Consider the following 18,825-nt stretch of genomic DNA (forward strand, 5'->3'; position numbering starts at 1 on the left):
GGAGCCAGGAGCACAAATGACTTTCACAAACCCTGTTTCCAATGGCAGGGAGGTATTTATATTCTCTCTCTAGGCAGACAGAAAGATGAAGAGTGCCCTCCCCTTTACCCATTTTAAAAGCAGAGGAAGATAGGCCGGAGCTCTACTCACTCATGGAAGGGAGCCTTTCAGGGCAGGTATGGTTTGCAAAGTAGGTGAAGTCTTCAGGAAGAAACGTTGTAGTTTGCAGGAAGGTTTCACTGTGGTTCAAGTCAAGAGGGTAATCTAGGGAGGTAAAGGAAAACAGCCGATCAGACTGGTATGTGTAATCAACCGTGCCATTATTAGACGCCTACCAAGTAAGTCTTTTTCTTAGCTATCAACTTGGTGGAAGGAGACAGGACTCTAGACTATCGCTTTGATGTGGCTAAAAATGTGAACCCATCAATAAAAATGTTACCCAAGTGACATATTTTAACCAGTGTTCCTATTCCTATTGATTTTATAGGCTTATACGCAGCACTCAGTTTATAGTAAACTGTAATTCAATGTAATTTTTAAAATAGCAGTCTCCCTCCTCTCATTTCTATTTTCTAAAGGAATCACTTGCCCTTCTTTTGGCCAAGTATTTCAGCATTTATATTCAGTATTCACCTCTGTCAGTCTGTATGGCTAGTCATGATGTTTTCGTTTTCAGTCTTATCTACTGACCTCCCACCATGGGAGGTGAAGACATTATCCCCTTCCTTCTGCCGACCCTGTCACACAATCCCCTTCCTCTCCCCCGTCTCCCATCGGTCACATATCATAGCTGTGGTTAGGACAATCTTCAGTCTTTGTATTATGATGCTGCTGTTAAGTACTAGTCATCGCTGAGAAATGTGGGAAGTTATGCATCTTATTTTTTGTTTGCTCAGTTTTATATGCAATGATTCTAATTCAACACCACGCCTTTCACAAGACATTTCCTCCTAAGACACGTATTAGGTATTCTCTCAACTTCATCCTCCCAGAAGAGGTGTGGCAGCTTCTGGCTTTATTCCATGCCAAATGTGCTTCCGCGGGGAGGTATTCTCTCGGTGATGATTTCTCCCTTCTGTACTCTGTGCTGCCTTTCTGGAGAATACAGAACAGGAGTTGGATGTGGGACCTCCTGGTCCTCTAACTGTCTCATCTTTTCTATCCAGTTTTCCATCTTGCCATGTATCTGCCCTACTTTCCAAGAGATTTCCTCAACTTTACTAACCTTCCTTTAATCGTCATCTCTGCTATGATATTTTTAACTTTGAAGAGCTCTTGTTTCCTGAATGTTCATTTCTTACAATATTCTTGTTTCATGTTTGCAGTCATTTTTCTCTTCTCTTATTGATATCTCTGGGGTCAATATCTTTGGGTCTTTTCTCCTGGTCTGACCAGATTCTCCAGAGAAATCCACTCCAATGTCCTGCCAGAATGGTAGAGTCCTGACTATAAACATCCTGAAACTAAGAAAGAAGAGAAAGAGGCTGGGGCATATGTAATCCCCATCTTTTCGAATACTATGGTCATGTCAGGTATCCCCAGGTTGAGGAGCCTCTGTTTTGCCATCTCTGGGGTTATTAAGTCTCCAGCTCTTGCCAGGATGAGGAAATGGGTATCTGACTGCTTTTTAACAGCTTTCAATCTCCCTTTATTTTAGTTGCCACATTTGCTCCTACTTCCAATATTGCTAGTTCCTGAGTTTCTGGGGGATCCTGAGGTGGTTGCTGGTTTTCCTGTTGCTGCTTTGAGCAGTCAAGTTTTCTTGGGTTTGTTAAGTCTTTTATCAGTGGCTCTTCTGCTTTCTACCTAGCAAGATTTTTTGCTGTGGTCTCCTTTCTTGTTCTCATTCTCAGGGGTTTATCATTAAAAAACCCTCAAATATGTATGCCCCTTTAGAGTCATGTTAGTGGATATGAAGAGTGTGAAGGTACATGTCTTTTCCCTAGGGTACTATAGTTGTAGAGTAGGAGGAGGGCCCTCTAACCTCATTTTCTACAGATGAATAACTGGAACAACATACACAGAACTCAGACCAGGGGCCCTGGCTAATGCATGACAAAGCTCCAACTAAACTCTGAATTAGAGATCTTTCCAGTATACTGTATTGTTTTTTTTCACAGAATATTAAATCCTTTTGGATTCATGCTGATTCTATGAAAATTAAAACATCCTGTTCAAATTCACTTTGTACCCTAGAATTCTAGAATCTTCAACTAAGATATTTTTGAAAAAGCACTATGAGCAGGTTTCCAAGAATCAAATGGCTAACACATTGAATCCTTTTATATATGCACACGGCTGCCTACTCTGCGCTGCCTACTCTGCAAGGACTCTGGGGACAAAATTCAATGAGAGGCAACTTGAAAATTTTAACAGTGTCTTAAGTGAAGGAACAGAATGCTTTCTGTCCTTTTTAGTAGCAGCTTTCCTGAAAAACACGAAGCCTGCATTTATAGAGAATAGTAGAGACTAATTTATATAAAGACATAAACCAGGCTGGGTATGGTGGCTTATGCCTATAATCCCAGGAGGCCAAGACCAGCCTGGGAAACATGCTGAGAACCTGTCTCTACAAATAATCTTAAAAATTAGCCAGGTGTGGTGGTGCGTGCCTGTGGTACCAGCTACTCGGGAGGCTGAGGCAGGAGAATCACCTGAGCCTGGGAGGTTGAGGATTCAATGGCAATGATCACACCACTGTACTCTAGCCTGGGCGACAGGGCAAGATCCTATCTTAAAAACAAACAAACAAACAAACAAAACATGAATCAAGACAGAACCTTAAAGATGAAAGATTCTGGATGAATCTAATAGATGAAATTATTCTCCTATAGAAAAAAATTAAAAGACCTCACAAGTACTAGAAAACGTGCCTGTGTTTGTGATATGATCACGTGTGGCAAGAGACGCCAGCTGGAAACAGTGGCACAGTCAATACATTCACTAGAAGGCAATGAAATTCCCAAAAGTATTATACTAAGTATATTTTCATAAATCAACAAAAACAAAGATAATAATCATTCTGGTCAATGACTGACCCAAGCCCTAGAGCTAGAACCTAATCAGGAAACTAGAATTTAAAAAACATGAGGCAAGAGACAAGATATCTCTAACTCTAATGATTCCACTATTTGGAGTTTCTTTGAAGACAGAGAAATTCCTTTCTACTTCCTTCAAACAATCATACAATAAACCTGGTAGCAACTGCCATGAAACAAAAAAAAAAAGCATTTATTTTTTCTTCTGATTACTAAATTAATATGTCACTGTTTTAAGAATCCTCAAATGCATAACTCTATTGTAAAAATCTTCCAGAACCTTACTCTACATCTTGGGAGGGGGTGGCTTAATTTCCTGATTTCTTGTTTAAAAATTTTTAAATGAAAATTTAAATAAAATAAAGTCTACTTGGGAGGCCAAGGTGGGGTGATCACTTGAGGTCAGGAGTTCAAGATCAGCCTGGCCAACACGGTGAAACCCCATCTGTGCCAAAAAACACAAAAATTAGCTGGGCGTGGTGACAGGTGCCTGTAACCCCAGCTACTCAGGAGGCTGAGGAAGGAGAATCGCTTGAACCCAGGAGGCAGAGGTTGCAGTGAGCCAAGATCGCACTGTTGCATTCCAGCCTGGGTAACAAGAGCAAAACTCCATCATAAATAAATAAACAAACAAAGTCTGCTTTTCAGCAGCAATAGAGGCCTTTTAAAATGAAAGAGACAGAGGAAATTAATTGCTCATGACCTGGTAAAACTATGTGCAGTTATCGTGAGGAGCCCTGGTTTTTCTCCCCTGCTAGCTGTCCAGCAATGGGTGGGGTTATACCTCAATCCCTTGGAGTTCCAAATACAACTTCTTACTCTTCTAAAACATGTACCTACTGAATGAGGAAAATGCTGAGAGAAAAACAAGCCTGTTGAATTTCTACAGCCACGGTTTTGCTTTTTAATTTAAATCTAATCTATTTCAAATCCAGACATGTTCTTCTTGAAGGGCAACGAAGGCAGCCACTTTTACATTTAGAAAATGGGAAAACAAGCCAGGCATGGTGGCTCACACCTGTAACCTCAGCATTTTGGAAGGCCAAGGTGGGTCACCTGAGGTCAGGAGTTTGAGAGACCAGCCTGACCAACATGGTGAAACCCTGTCTCTTACTAAAAGTACAAAAAATTAGCCAGGCATGGTGGCACATGCCTGTAGTCCCAGCTACAAAGGAGACCGAGGCAGGAGAACTGCTTGAATCCAAAAGGTGGAGGTTGCAGTGAGCCGAGATCCCGCCACTGCACTCCAGCCTGGGCAACAGAGTGAGACTTCATCTCAAAAAAGAAAATGGGAAAACAGGCCAGGCACAGTGGCTCACACCTGTAATCCCAGCACTTTGAGAAGCCAAGATAGGTGGATCACCTGAGGTCAGGAGTTCGAGACCAAACTGGCCAACATGGTGAAACCCTATCTCTACTAAACATAGAAAAATTAGCTAGGCATGGTGGTGGGTGCCTGTAATCCCAGCTACTCAGAAGGCTGAGGTAGGAGAATTGCTTGAACCTGGGAGGCGGAGGTTGCAGCAAGACAAGATCGCCCCACTGCACTCCAGCCTGGGCAACAGAGCGAGACTCCATCTCAAAAAAAAAAAAAAAAAAAAAGTGTGAGTCAAAAGATCTCAAAAAAAAAATAGATAGAAAATGGGGAAAAAATGGGAAAACAACAAACTCCTACCTACAGGTTCAAATGGCTGCTGATATCATGGGCTTGCAGACCAACATTTCTGTCCAGCAGCAGTTGCTTATTCAGCATTGCTTCACACCAGTGGTTCAGCAGCCTTGGTTGCACATTAGAATCATCTAGGAAGCTTTCAAAAATTCTAACACCAGGCTGGATGTGGTGGCTCATGCCTGTAATTCCAGCACTTTGGAAGGCCGAGGTGAGCAGATCACTTGAAGCCAGGAGTCTGAGACCAGCCTGGGCAACATGGTGAAACCTCATCTCTACTAAAAATACAAAAATTAGCCGGGCATGGTGGCACCTGTCTGGTGTCCCAGCTACTCAGGAGGCTGAGGCAGGAGAATCACTTGAACCTAGGAGGCAGAAGTTGCAGTGAGCTGAGATGGTGCCACTGCACTCCAGCCTGGGTGACAGAGCAAGACTGTCTCAAAACAAAAACAAACATACAAACAAAATTCTAACACTCAGGCTACACCTCAGACCAATTAAATAAGAATCTCTAGCAGTCAGGCACAGACATACGTCAGTACTTTGGAATGCTCCCTGGGAATTCCAATGTATAGCTAAGCTTGGTATTGGCTACCCTAATACCTGGAGGAGGTAAAAAAACCTGCCTTCTCCCTTGTGTTACCAAATCCAGTTGAGAAGGAACCGAAAGTGCTGATCAATGGACCCCAGCAAGAATCACCACTTTCCCCTCTCATCTGAGAAAAGACCAAACACTTGCCTCTCTGCTTGAGAAAAATATGGCAATTTATATATACTAGAAAGATGCCAAATATACTAGAAAGGGACAAATAATCTGTGAAATGTAAAGAATTAATTCTTCAAGAGTTAGTCCATTTAAGGATGACGACCTACCTACTGGGAGGGTAGCCACATCAAAGACTACAGACTGGACATCTAAAACCATGGAGAAAGAGGTGAAGATGACCCACTCCACTAACAGATTACAAAGGACACCAGCATGACTTTACTCACTCTGCAGATTCACAATCTCACAAACCAATGGCTTTCAGTGACAACAGGAAGCTTCTCCTGGTCACTACTTCAGGCTTATTTCCAGATTCACAGCCCCCATCCCCAAAAGTCTGTTTTCATTCAATAATCACGATGTTGCTTTTAAACTTAAAGAAAATCAGCATTATTTAAATGTCACCCTGGGCTTTTGAGCTATGCTTGGCCTAATGCAGATGCCTGAATGTGGGTATGTGCCTCAGCATTATTTCAGAAGGGGATGGTGCATAGTCCAGGTTACCACCATTAAGCCAACAGTGCTCCAGGCAGAAGTTATCCAGCCAGAGGTGTCAGTCATCTGACTGTCTCAGCAGTCTTGGGCCCAGAATACCCTCTCTGACTATGCTAGGTAGACACTGTTTTGAAATGAAGAAGAATGATGGGTTTTCATTCAATACACTTTCAGTGAAATGCTATTTTCTTTTCAGTACAGGTTGAGTATCCCCTTATCGGAAATGCTTAGGACCAGAAGTGTTACAGATTTCTTATTTTTTCAGATTCTGAAATATTTGCATTACACTTACCAGTCGATCAACCCAAATCTAAAAATCCGAAATCTGGAATGCTCCACTGCATAAGTGTCATGTTGGCACTCAAGGTTTTATCACGTGTGGATTCTGGAGCAGTCTGGAGTTGGTATTTTCTGACGGGGGATGCTCAACCTGTACTTACTCGCCAAACATGTGCCAGTGACACAGTAGCTCATCAAGATGGTGACTTCCTTAGAAACATGCTACAACACTTAAAATGCGCTTTCTTGTTAAATTTATTCCTGCATGCACACAAAAATAATTTACCAAGTGCTTCCTATGTGCTAGGCAGTGTATAAAGTACTAAGAATACAAAGATGACAAAAGGAATGAAGCCATTACTGGGATTCAGGGGACAGGCCCTGGAGTCAGAGAATCAGCAAACCCTACCTAACCCTGCTGCTGCATCAAGTTCTATGACTTCCGTGTGCCTTATTCCTTTTATCCCTACAATGGGGACAAAGTAGCTACCTTCTGGCTTCCTGTGAGGGACTACATGAAATCATGTGAGTCAAGTATCTAATAAACAGTAAGAGAGTCCCTGATGGCAAAGATTTCCACTCTATTAGAGAAATAAACACATTTAACAAAAAATAGATTGTTCTAACCAGAGAGATGCAAGGAAAAATTATTTGGGCATATGATAATTTGAGAATAAAAGCACACCAAGTTCAATAATAATGGGTCACTGGACACACCCTCCAACGGTGAAACTCACTTCTGTACTCAGTTTTCAAAGACAACAACTCCGGAAGTAGCGCAATCCTGTGTTGCCAGACCAGTGGTGGTGTGGAAATGGGGTCCTGTTGTATGCCCCTCTAACTTCTGAGAGAATTGCCAGTACTGCCAAATGTCCACAGAGACAGGCATTCTAGCCTCATCTAACACTGCAGAAGTATGATATCTGGACTGGATAAATGTCATGAGGACACAAATGTTCCCTTACTCAGTACTATACAGGGGAGAGTGCTCTGGAAGGGCAGTCAGTACTCCCTGGTTTCTTCACCTAACTAGAAGCAGGATTTTGGCAGGGTTTAGGTAAAGAGTCACATGATCAAGCTGCACCATCTTCCCCAAGATTATATGTACCATGTATGAAAAATGGAAACAGCATAAAATCCTGCCTTTACTGACAGAGCCACACATGAGTCGAGTGAGACTCTGTGTGCGGATTGTGTGCAAAACCTACCACCACATGCAAGACGGAAACTGCAGGGGGTTTCCTCTCCCAGGTATGGCTCAGAGCTCAGGCAACTTGACCCAGTGCAACCACAATTTGTCTAAAAGGCTCTGAAATGTCATTCACTTGCTCTTTGCAAACAAGAAAGGAAGTATCAAAAGTTTACCAGTTTGCTAACTACAGTCCTCTGTTGCTAAAGTGGTCAGCAGAGGAAACTGATAAATTAGGATGTGGTCAATTCTTTTAAGGAGAGGCAATTCTTTTAAGAGAGGCAATGCTTTCCCTTGATTTCCTATGCACCACAAAATAATTTGCATTTGCAACATTTGCAAAGCAATTTCACATTTGACAGTGAACTTCGAAAAATCTTATAACCTATTAGAGAAGGAGAGAGGACTGATTTAGTGGGAGAATTTTTTTTTAATTTAAATATTTTAAAATATTGGGCTTAGACGAAATCATTAAGAAGCCACAGGAGGCTGGGTACGGTGGCTCATGCCTGTAATCTTATAGCACTTTGGGAGGCCAAGGCAGGTGGATTGCTTGAGCTCAGGAGTACAAGACCAGCCTGGGCAACATGGTGAAAGCCGTGTCTACAAAAAATACAAAAATTAGCCATGTCTACAAACAATACAAAAAATGAGCCACGGTGGCTCACACCTTAATCCTAGCACTTTGGGAGGTCAAAGCAGGAGAATCACTCGGGCCTGGGAGGTCAAGGCTGCAGTGAGCCAAGATCATGCCACTGCACTCCAGCCTAGGAGACAAAGTGAGATGCTGTCTCAAGAAAAGAAAAAAAAAAAAAAAAAAAAGCCCGGGCACAGTGGTTCACGTCTATTAATCCCAACACTTTGGGAGGCCAAGGCAGGCAGATCACCTGAGGTCAGGAGTTTGAGACCAGCCTGGGCAACATGGCAAAAGCCCATTTCTACTAAAACTACAAAAGTTAGCCAGGCGTGGTGGCACACACCTGTAACCCCAGCTACTCAGGAGGCTGAGGCAGGAGAATTGGTTGAACCCGGGAGGCAGAGGTTACAATGAGCCGAGATAACACCACTGCACTCCAGCCTGGGTGACAAGAGCAAAACTCCATCTCAAAAAAACCCACACAAACCCAGAAAGCACATCAGTCCTCAGTTAAAGAAATAAGAGGCAAATCCTGAATCCTTAGCAAAATGAAATTCCAGAATCTATTTTTTAAATAAAAACCATCCCTGGCTGAACTACAGAGGCCTCAAGAGAGTCCCATTTAATCATGTGGAAGTATTACTTCCTTCCTGTATTCAGTTTTTGAAAGAGTTAAAAAGAAAGGCCTGGTACAGTGGCTTATGCCTGTAATCCCAGCGCTTTGGGAGGCCGAGGCAGGCAGATCACTTGAGGTTAGAAGTTCAAGACCAACCTGGCCAACATGGTGAAACCCCATCTCTACTAAAAATACAAAAATTAGCCAGGCATGGTGGCGTGCTCCTGTAATCCCAGCTACTCAGGAGGCTGAGGTACAAGAATTGCTCGAACTGGGGAAGTGGAGGTTGCAGTGAGCCGAAATCACCTGATGCACTCCAGCCTGGATGACAGGAACAAAACTCCATCTCAAAAAAAAAAAGAAAAAGAAAAAAGAAAAGTAGTAGTCATCCAGTCACTCTTAATGTATTATGCTATAGTTTAAATGTCTGTCCCCCACAAACCTCATGCTGAAACGATGACCCCGGTGATGGAGGTGGGGCCTATAGGAGGTATCTGGGTCACAGGGGCAGATCCCTCATAAATGGCTTGCTGCTGTTGTGGTAATGAGTGAGTTCTCCTCTATTAGCTCCCACAAGAGCTGGTTGTTAAGAACAGCCTGGCATTGCCCTCCTCTCACTGCCACATTGCTTTCTCTTACCACACACACGGGCTTCCCCTTCCCGTCCACCAAGAGTGGAGGCAGCCTGAGGTCCTCACCAGAAGCAGATGCTGGTGTTACACTTTCTGTATAGTCTACAGAACCGTGAGCCAAATAAATCCTTTTTCTTTGTAAATTACCCAGTCTCAAGTACTCTTTTATAGCAACACAAACAGACTGAGTCATATTGTTAATAAAAATGAACGAGGATTCATTTGGCAAGAGCTTTTTTAGCAGTGAAGTAAAAGCCAAATCCCTCTTTTACAATGCACTTTTCCCATTGAAAATAATTATTGCAACCGAATTTACCTCTCTTGGGAGGAGACATTCTAATCAGACGACCTCTTTACTAAAAATATACCTGAGTCATTTACACTGCTGTTCCTCTTGGCATAAGCACTCCGAAGCACCTGCTCATAAACCTGAGCACCGATTGTTCTCACGTTGTCCCGGATCAGAATGCCTTGAGCTTGCATCATGAAGAGGTAGGTGTTCACTGCATAAAGCAAAAAGAAAGGGGAAAAAGAGGTGGATTCAGAAGCAATCATTTAAAAAAAGACGTACCACATAGCTATGGATTTTTTTTCTTTTTGGGCCTTTAAAGCCTCTTTTAGTTCTCTTAAAACCCTACACGACCATAGCTCTATTTTCCATACCTTTCAGGACACCAACATCCTTTGGGTAGCTAGTAGGGCTTAGAGGAATTTCTGTCAATATCCAGCAGTTCTAGAAAAACCATAAACTTAAAAAAAAAAAAAAAAAATTCCATCTGGTCTCCAAATACCCAACCTGTATTCTAGCATTCTGATCATCAGAAAGACCTTTATGAATTAGTTAAAACTTTTTTTTTTTTTTAAAGGTTTCTGCTCTCTTTAAGTTCACCTTCTCAGAATTAGTTCATGGTTCTTCACAGAGGAAGAAACCACTGACTCTCTGCCTGCTAGAAGCACCGAAGCCATGGTCTGGTCTTAGCAACCTTTTCAAAGGGGTAGACTGAGGCTCCAACCACTTACCCTTGGGGGATTTGGAAAGAAAAAGGAGTAACGAAAGAGTATTTGCAGTCCTCACTATCCACCCAGCCAGCCCAAAAGTCCAAAGCAATAGGGAAAGAGCACAGTCCAAGGTCAATTAAAACATGCTCTTAACAAATGAGTGTTCAGATTAACCAGCCAATCTTGTCTTCTTTGGAAAGTGATCTCCACTTGCATTTTCCTGAAGTCACTCTATGATACAAAACTAGAAAGTCACAAACACACCAAAATGTAATTCCTATATTTTACTTGCAAACTCCACTGCTATGCCATCTATTCTCAAGAAACAGTGAGATTTTAAAACATAGTTTCTTAACCAGTCACTCTAATTCCCTCAAATTGCCTTTGTCATTGTGAAAGGGGGATGTGTTACAAGGGTGGAACATTTACAAACCTAAACTCTGTGGGTGTCTGGGGGTGGATTCATCTAACCACTTGGCTAACCTTGGGACCACATCCGGGTGCCTCCTCCACACTCAATATATCTGGCCTTGGGATGTGGATTCTGGCTCTTTGACAAGACACGTGGCTGACATTATGTTTCATCACTATTAAAGCGGTATCCTGTATATAATGTGCAACAAACAATGACTGAATGAATTAATGGACGAAGTTTAGAAGTCACTGTATTTCAAGCTAGTGCTTTTGGTGCTTTATACTGGAAATGACAGAGGTGGGGTGGGTTAGCATAATGTCAAAAACCCCAAGTGGCCAACATTAAATAGGGACATGAAATCTTTCAAAAGATTTCAAATCTTCTCTAAGGTATATCCCAAGCCATAAAATAATAAGCAAAAAGGACTAGTGTTCAGAATGCTTTCAGAAATGAGGTATCACTTTCAAATGCGGCCTTGCATTGGCTGGGAGACAGCCCTACGCTTAACTTCTGGCACAATTGGAGAATAGATCAGATATTGTGTTTAATTCTCTAGTAGCTAGGAAAGATTTTAAGGAAAAAAGACAGCTTCCAATTATTAAAAAAGTGTTAACTGTGTGAAATCTCTGAAAGCAGGAATAACACCTCATTCTACATTTCCAGCAGATAGCACACTGCCGGTCACAGTAGCGGGGCAGGCTGCAAATACCTGTTAAACCTAAGATTTAAACTTCATCTAATGTCACATTTCTAATTCAGTCCTGTGGTTTTTTTTTTAATCATTTGGGCTGTACAGTAGGTTCCCACTGCCCTGAAATCTTCCTTTCATCCCCAACATTTTACTAAACCAGTTGTCTTATTGAAATTTTTATATAAAGCTTTTATTGTATTTATTATTTATTGTATTTATTGAGAATCTTGTGTAAAGCTTTTAGTTAGGTGCCACCAATAATTCACTACCTCCTTTCCTCTGTACTGCAAAGGACACAGTGGCTTAGTCCCTCCTTTAAACACTCTCCCTTTCTTAGCTTTGAATCCCAACTAGAGGATTTCTCTAGGGCCGTCATTCTCTAACGTTTCCCACCCATCCGCCAGAGTGCTTTTAAGAAGCCTGTTTCCTAGGTCCCACTACCCAGACTGATGCAGCTGGTCTGAGTGGGGCCCATGAATTTGCACTTGTAACAAGCTCGCAGGTGACAAAATGGTGCTGGACTAAGGACTACACTTCTATAACCAATGCTCGAGGGAACTCCAGCCACATAATAAATGTAAGCAACATCTATTGAGCACTTAATTACATAATTCCTTATCGCATTTAATCCTCATAATTATCCTAAGAGGCAGGTAATACTATCCAATTTACAAACAACTTCTAGGCTTCAGTTTCTCCAAGTATCTTCACAAAGGTCAACTGAGAACACTAGGATTTGAACCCAGTGTGTCTGTGCTCTTAACCACTAAGCTTTTATACCTCGCTCATCCATGTTCTAGCCACAACCTCTCTCTGAAAGATTTCAAGCACTCGCATGGCTTAAATGATTACTCTTAAAGAGAGAGCTCTCACATCGTCATCTCCTGCATGAAGCTGCCAGATGGATATTTCTTGATCTCTCTTAATTACAGAGTTATCCACACAGTTCCTGCTCAAAAGTCTTCTACGTCTCTTGCCTTTATCCTTGAGCTGCTGCTACAGCAATGGGTCTATTCTTCCTGCTGTGCAAATCCTATTAATCCTTCAAACACCAGTGCACAGACTTCTTGAGGAAGCTTTCAGTACTGTGTCAGTCTTCCCCATTCTCCAGTTTCTGTGCTGGTCTATTACAGACTATCAAAACTTGGATTTGTTTCCATGTTGACTTAGCTAACAACTGTCTCGTGTTAGTCTCGTAATTCAACTAATAAATTCACATAAACCACATATTATTATTTTTTCTAATTATCCAAAGGAACTAGCACAATGCTAAAAAAATAAAAACTGAGGGAGTAAAGATTGCCAAACAAAAGGAAATAATCACAAATCCACAACTTGGGATTGGATGGGATTTTAAGGAACACTCGTCAATATCATCTAATGCTTCCCACTACTGGGGAACTATGACCTCCAAGAACCCAGAGTCAACAGGGAAAATACAGACATCAGCAAAGAAAACCTACTTTGGTTGGGTCCAAAATGTTTCCCAGTCACTTTTTTTTTTTTTTTTTTTGAGACAGAGTCTCACTCTGTTGTTCAGGCTGGAGTACAGTGGCGCAATCTTGGCTCACTGCAACCTCCACCTCCTGGGTTCAAGCGATTCTCGTGCCTCAGCCTCCCAAGTAGCTGGGACTACAGGTGCATGCTACCGTGCCCAGCTAATTTTTGTATTTTTCATAGAGACGGGGTTTCAGCCTGTTGGCCAGGCTGGCCCAGTCACTTTTGCCCACTGGTTCTCTCTCAACCTTCCCCAGCCACCTTCTCCTGCTCAGGCCCCTTCTGTGTGTGCCCCTCCCATATCACAACTTCACAACTTCATCATCATAACCTTATCATCACAACTTCACTCCCCATCTAGGTTGAGCTCTCTGAATACTGGCCCAGTTGGCTACACACACAAACGGTGGTGACTACACGAACAGAGTGGTCCAGATGCAGTAGGATGAGCCTAGAAACACACAAACCACCAGCAGCCCTGTTCCATCTGTTACCACAGATCTGTCAAAGCAAGCCCCTTTTTGGAGATTCACAATGCACAATAACTCAAGGCCCAGAAATTCCCAGAAGAGAGACGTTTAGTTATCTAGCCTGCCATTTCCCAAACCAGCACATCAAGTGAGTCTCTGCAGAACTTACTTTGGAAAATTCAGCTTCGGATATTTCTATGAATAGACTTTTTAAACTTCCATTACATAGTTAGGTAATCAATCAATCAATCTTTGCTGAATGTGGTTGGTAAACAGCAGTCACATCCTATTACTAATTCATATCAAGCTTGCTAGAGGCAAAATCCCCTTAATCTTATTAGAGATGCTAAATTGCCCTTCTCCTGTGCAGTGCTCATGCAGTTGGTTATACAGATCAAACTGTAGGACCTTTCAGGTGTCTCTATTAAAAGTCTGGTTACTGGCTGGGTGCAGTGGCTCACACCTGTAATCCCAGCACTTTGGGAGGCAGAGGCAGGAGGATCGCTTGAGGCCAGGAGTTCAAGACCAGCCTGGGCAACACAGCAAAACCCTGTCTCTACAAAAATAAATTTTAAAAATACTAGCCAAGTGTGGTAGCGTGCACCTGTAGTCCCAGCGTCTCACCCAGGAGATCAAGGCTGCAGTGAACCATGATTGTGCCACTGCACTCCAGCCTGGGTGACAGAGAGATGCTGTCTGGTTAACAACAAAAAAAAAGCAGTCTTGTTAATAAACTTAGGCCATGGCTCTGGCCTAAACTAGGAAGTACATATGCATACAGATATTGTTTTCAATCTAAATTATCTCATTCAAAATTCACATCTCTGTGAAGTACATATCATCTGGAGTGTTTAATAATTTTAGAATAGGAAGTCGAGTCCTCCAGGGGTAATTTGCCCACGGTCATATGGTTAGTGAAGTCAAAACCAGAGAGATGAACTGAGGTGCTGCATACATTTTGATGAGCTTTGTTTTTTTTCCTTTGTTTTTTTTTTTTTTTTTTGAGGTGCAGTCTCCTTCTGTCGCCCAGGCTGGAGTGCAGGGGCGCATCTCGGCTCACTGCAACCTCCACTTCCCAGGTTGAAGCGATTCTCCTGCCTCAGCCTCCTGAGTAGCTGGGATTACAGGCACCCGCCATCATGCCCAGCTAATTTTTGTATTTTGGTAGAGACAGGGTTTCACCATGTTGGCCAGACTGGTCTTGAACTCCTGAACTCAGGTGATCCGCCTGCCTTGGCCTCCCCCAAAGTGTTGGGATTACAGATGTGAGCCACCGCACCCAGCTAACTTTGAAAATTCTGAAAGCAGTACTTTCCAATAACATAGTCCTGAGCAGCAGTGGCTGAATCACAGTTTAAAAAAACAATTTTAGGCCGAGATCATCCTGGCTAACACAGTGAAACCCCGTCTCTACTAAAAATACAAAAAATTAGCCGGGCGTGGTGGCAGGCACCTGTAGTCCCAGCAACTCGGGAGGCTGAGGCAGGAGAACGGCGTGAACCCGGGAAGCGGAGCTTGCAGTGAGCCTAGATCGCGCCACTGCACTCCTGCCTGGGCTACAGAGAGACTCCGTCTCAAAAACAAACAAACAAAAATTTAAGTTGGTGTGCAGTGGTTAAATCCTCCAGTTTCAACCAGTCTCTACTGAGCCCCTCCTTTACCGTGTGCTTTTTAGGCACAGTACGAGGGCACTGGACGCCAAGCATGCATAAGGCAACACTGAATAGATAAGTAATGTATAGACAAAACTCAACAAATTACAATGCAGTGTGGTAAATGCGAAGACAACATTTAACACAAATTCACACTTACTAATAATTTGTTTTACACTTTCATGAGACAATGTGATTATTATCCAGCCTCAGTATCTAGGAGGAGGGATCTCTCACCTATAACCATAATTCAGTTGAGAAAAATAAGCCCCACTCAGGTCTATACAATTAGAAATTTCCATCCAGATGCCAGTGTTAGCAGCCTTGGGCCATGGCTTAACTGGAGAGTTTCCAGGGCTAAAGGACTGGGTTTCCTGCCCTTCGGCCATCTCTTGGCCACACAATGGTGCCTTTCTTCCTCTCTGCTTCTGATTCGAACAGGAAAACCTACTCCTTTCTCACTGATCCTTAATGTGTATCCTTAACGTTTGCTGTGGTTGGCTTGGTAAGCTGAAACAGGGTTCAGAACCAGAAAAGACACCATTCTCTTCCAGAACACTGTTTACAATCTGTGTCTCCTCCCCAACACATGCAAACATACAACACATACATACTCACACCCAAACACCAATCACCCTCCTCTGCTTTGGTTTTCTACTTAACGTACTACATATTTTAAAATTTATCTCGTCCCCCATGAAAACGTGAGCTCCATTAGGGCAAGGCTGTTGCTTACTTCCTTTAATGCTGTACCCCCGGTGGCTAGAACAATGCGTCGGGAACACAGAGGATGCACAATAAATATCTGAATGTTTTTTAAAAAGTAAGTTGAGACAATATACAATTGAGTTTTCTGAACTCCAGGAGGCATGGAGATGGATTTCAAGCCCTTCTCTTTATTTTGCATTAGCCCCCTCCTCCTTTCTGAGAGGAACCCAAAATACCGTAAGTTAACCAGTTTCACTGCACTAACCTGTTTCTAAGAAAAGCTGAGTCATTCCTTTCCACCAATTGAGCAGCACTACCAAAAAGATTAGCTTTCCCCCAAAATGCTGTTACTCTCATTCCTCATAAAGCTTTTAAAAACATGTTCCACACTATAATGCACAAATTTATTCAAAACCTTGTGCAATAATATTTGTAGTAGAAAAACACTGGGGAAAAAAGCCTAAATGACCATCCAAAGGAGACTGGTTGAATAAATTTTTATACTCACTCCCATCATGAGACCATAAAAAAGAATGAGAAAACATTTGTTATAGTCCAAAACTAGAAAGAACTCAGAAGTTAATTAAATTATTTGTAGCCCATTCCAATTTTGGAATACTATACAGCAACAGGAATAAATAAACTAGAACTGCATGCATTCACATAAATAAATCCCACACTTTATGTGACGCGAAGAAGCCAGACACAAAAGAACACATGTGGTATGATTCCATGTAGATAAAATACAAAAACACGCCCAGCTAATAATCTACAATATAAAAGTCAGGAGAATGGCTACCCTTGGGTGCAGGAGAGTCGAAGGTGGCTTCTGGTCATCTTATTTCTTAACCTGGATGCTGGTTATTCAGATATATTCATTTTCTAAACATTCACCAAGCTTTTTGCTTACGTGTACACATTTTAATGTTATATGTCAACAAAATTTACCTCCCCCAAAAATAAGGTGAGCAAAACCCATGAACTGACTTCCAAGACATATTATGCTACTTAATAAAGGGAAATTGATTTGCACTCACATATTTTTACCAAAAAAAACATAGGAAGAGTAAACCAGAAACTAATAAAAACACAGGGGTAGGACTGAGGCCTGAGTATACCTTTTATATTTTGGACATTTACATATTAAAAAAATTATCTAGCTGGGCATGGTGGCACACACTTATGGTCCCAGCTACTTGGGAGGTTGAGGCAGGAGGATGACTTGAGCCCAGGAGTTTAAGTCCAGCCAGGGCAACATAGTGAGAATTCATCTAAAAATATATATATATATGTGTATGTGTGTGTGTGTGTGTGTGTGTGTATAAAATGGGCAAACCCTAAACTAAATACAAACACAAACAAATAATTCTAATAATACATCATACTGAAAACACAACCCACAGAGAAGTATTTCGATACATTCTTTGAGAGATATACTGTAAGGACAAAAAGAACCGTAAAGAATCTGGATCTCTGTTTAGCAGGTCTGTTGATTACAGTCATATTTGAGTCATAACCATGACATGGAAATCAACGGATGCTACAACTCTCAGGTGAAAGGGTTGTTGAAGAGGATAGTCAAAACACATCCTCAATGCACCACCCCACAAATTACATATTGATCACAACTGACATTTGTAATTTTGCTGCACAAGAGGAAGATCTAGCAGGTCATCCCTTTACCAAATGTCTCAACTCAGCAACCCCAATATTAGAACAGCCTACAGTTCCAGGCTCCTAATGCAATGTAAGATATTTACTTCCTATATAATATTCTTGCTAATCTACTGAAGAGGAAACAAGAAGATAAATCTAGAATATGGGATATTCTTTTTTTCTTTCTTAAGAGTTGGGATCTCACTCTGTCACCCAGGTTGGAGTGCAGTGGCATGATCATGGCTCAGTGAAGCCTCCAACTCCTGGGCTCAAGTGATCCTCCCAACTCAGCCTCAGGAGAAGCTGGGACCACAGTCGAGTGCCCCCCCCCACAAACAGCTAACATTTATATTTTTTTAAAGATGAGGTATCCAAATACAAATACACACACACACACACTCTCTCTCTCTCTCTCTCTCTCTCTCTCTCTCTAGATTCTTCAGGCTGAAAGAATATAGGATATTCTACAAAATAACTGATTTGGACCAAAAAAAGGCAGGGGCTATTCTAGATTAGAGACATAACTAAATGCGATACATGAACTTTGACCAAATTCTGAGTAGAAAAATCAGAGCGCTAAAATAGATTATTTTTGAGACAAGTGAGAAAAATTAAACATGGAATGTATATCAGATATTACTAAATGTTAAGCTTAAGTTTAATCATAGTGTTGTGGTTATGTAGAATGCACTTATTCTTAGGAGATGTATATTAAAGTATTTAGAGGTTTAGCATCATGATGTCTACAACTTTCAAATATTTCTAAAAAAAAGTGTGCATCTGCACATATGCATGTATGAGCTTAGGTATGCATACAAAGAGTTAAAGCAAATGTGACAAAATGCTAAAAACTGGTGAACTCAGGTGTAGAGCATATATTTATTGTACTATTTTCCCAATGTCTACAGATTTGCAGTTTTTTTCCAAAAGAAAAAGAAAAAGTTGTTAATTAATGTGTTGCAACTGTCAGGTTAAGTGAGTTACTGTTCTGCTGGACTTCAAGCTTTCTCCAAAAGGAGAAAAGTAAAGTGGCCACTTACTCTCCAGGAGTGGCCAAGTTCCCAACTTTATTTAATGAAGAAACAGAGCAGGGCACAGTGGCTCATGCCTGTAATCCCAGCACTTTGGTAGGCCTAAGCAGGAGGATCACTTGAGGCTAGGAGTTTGAGAACAGCCTGGGCTGTTCCTAGTGAGGCTCCATCTCTACAAAAAAATTTAAAAATCAGCTGGGCATGATGGTGTATTCCCAAGCTACTTGGGAGGCTAAGGTAAAAGAATCCTTCGAGCGCAGGAGTTTGAGCTGCCATGAGTTATGACCACGCCACTGCACTCCAGCCTGGGCAACAGAGCAAGACCTTGTCTCTCAAAAAGCAGGGGGGCGGGAGTAGTAATAATAATAATGAAGATACATCATGT

At 41.9% G+C, this 18,825-nt stretch overlaps 1 protein-coding gene across 5 annotated transcripts in view; it reads right to left on the reverse strand.

Annotated features, from left to right (window-relative positions):
* B4GALT5 (beta-1,4-galactosyltransferase 5) overlaps positions 1 to 18,825 on the reverse strand; it is a 142,223-nt gene that overhangs the window by 69,297 nt on the left and 54,101 nt on the right. For all 5 annotated transcript variants that reach the window (XR_004179109.1, XM_017944709.3, XM_009215941.3 and 2 more), the window contains exons 2-3: positions 9,690 to 9,824; positions 151 to 264 (exon numbers count right to left, since the gene is read on the reverse strand). Coding sequence is in view for 4 of the 5 variants with exons in the window: in XM_017944709.3 (XP_017800198.1) it covers positions 151 to 264; positions 9,690 to 9,824 (249 nt within the window). In the remaining variant the exon portion in view is untranslated. The remainder of the gene's footprint in view (positions 1 to 150; positions 265 to 9,689; positions 9,825 to 18,825) is intronic.

Source organism: Papio anubis, chromosome 16 (genome assembly GCF_008728515.1).
Source record: "Papio anubis isolate 15944 chromosome 16, Panubis1.0, whole genome shotgun sequence".
Classification (NCBI taxonomy): domain Eukaryota; kingdom Metazoa; phylum Chordata; class Mammalia; order Primates; family Cercopithecidae; genus Papio; species Papio anubis.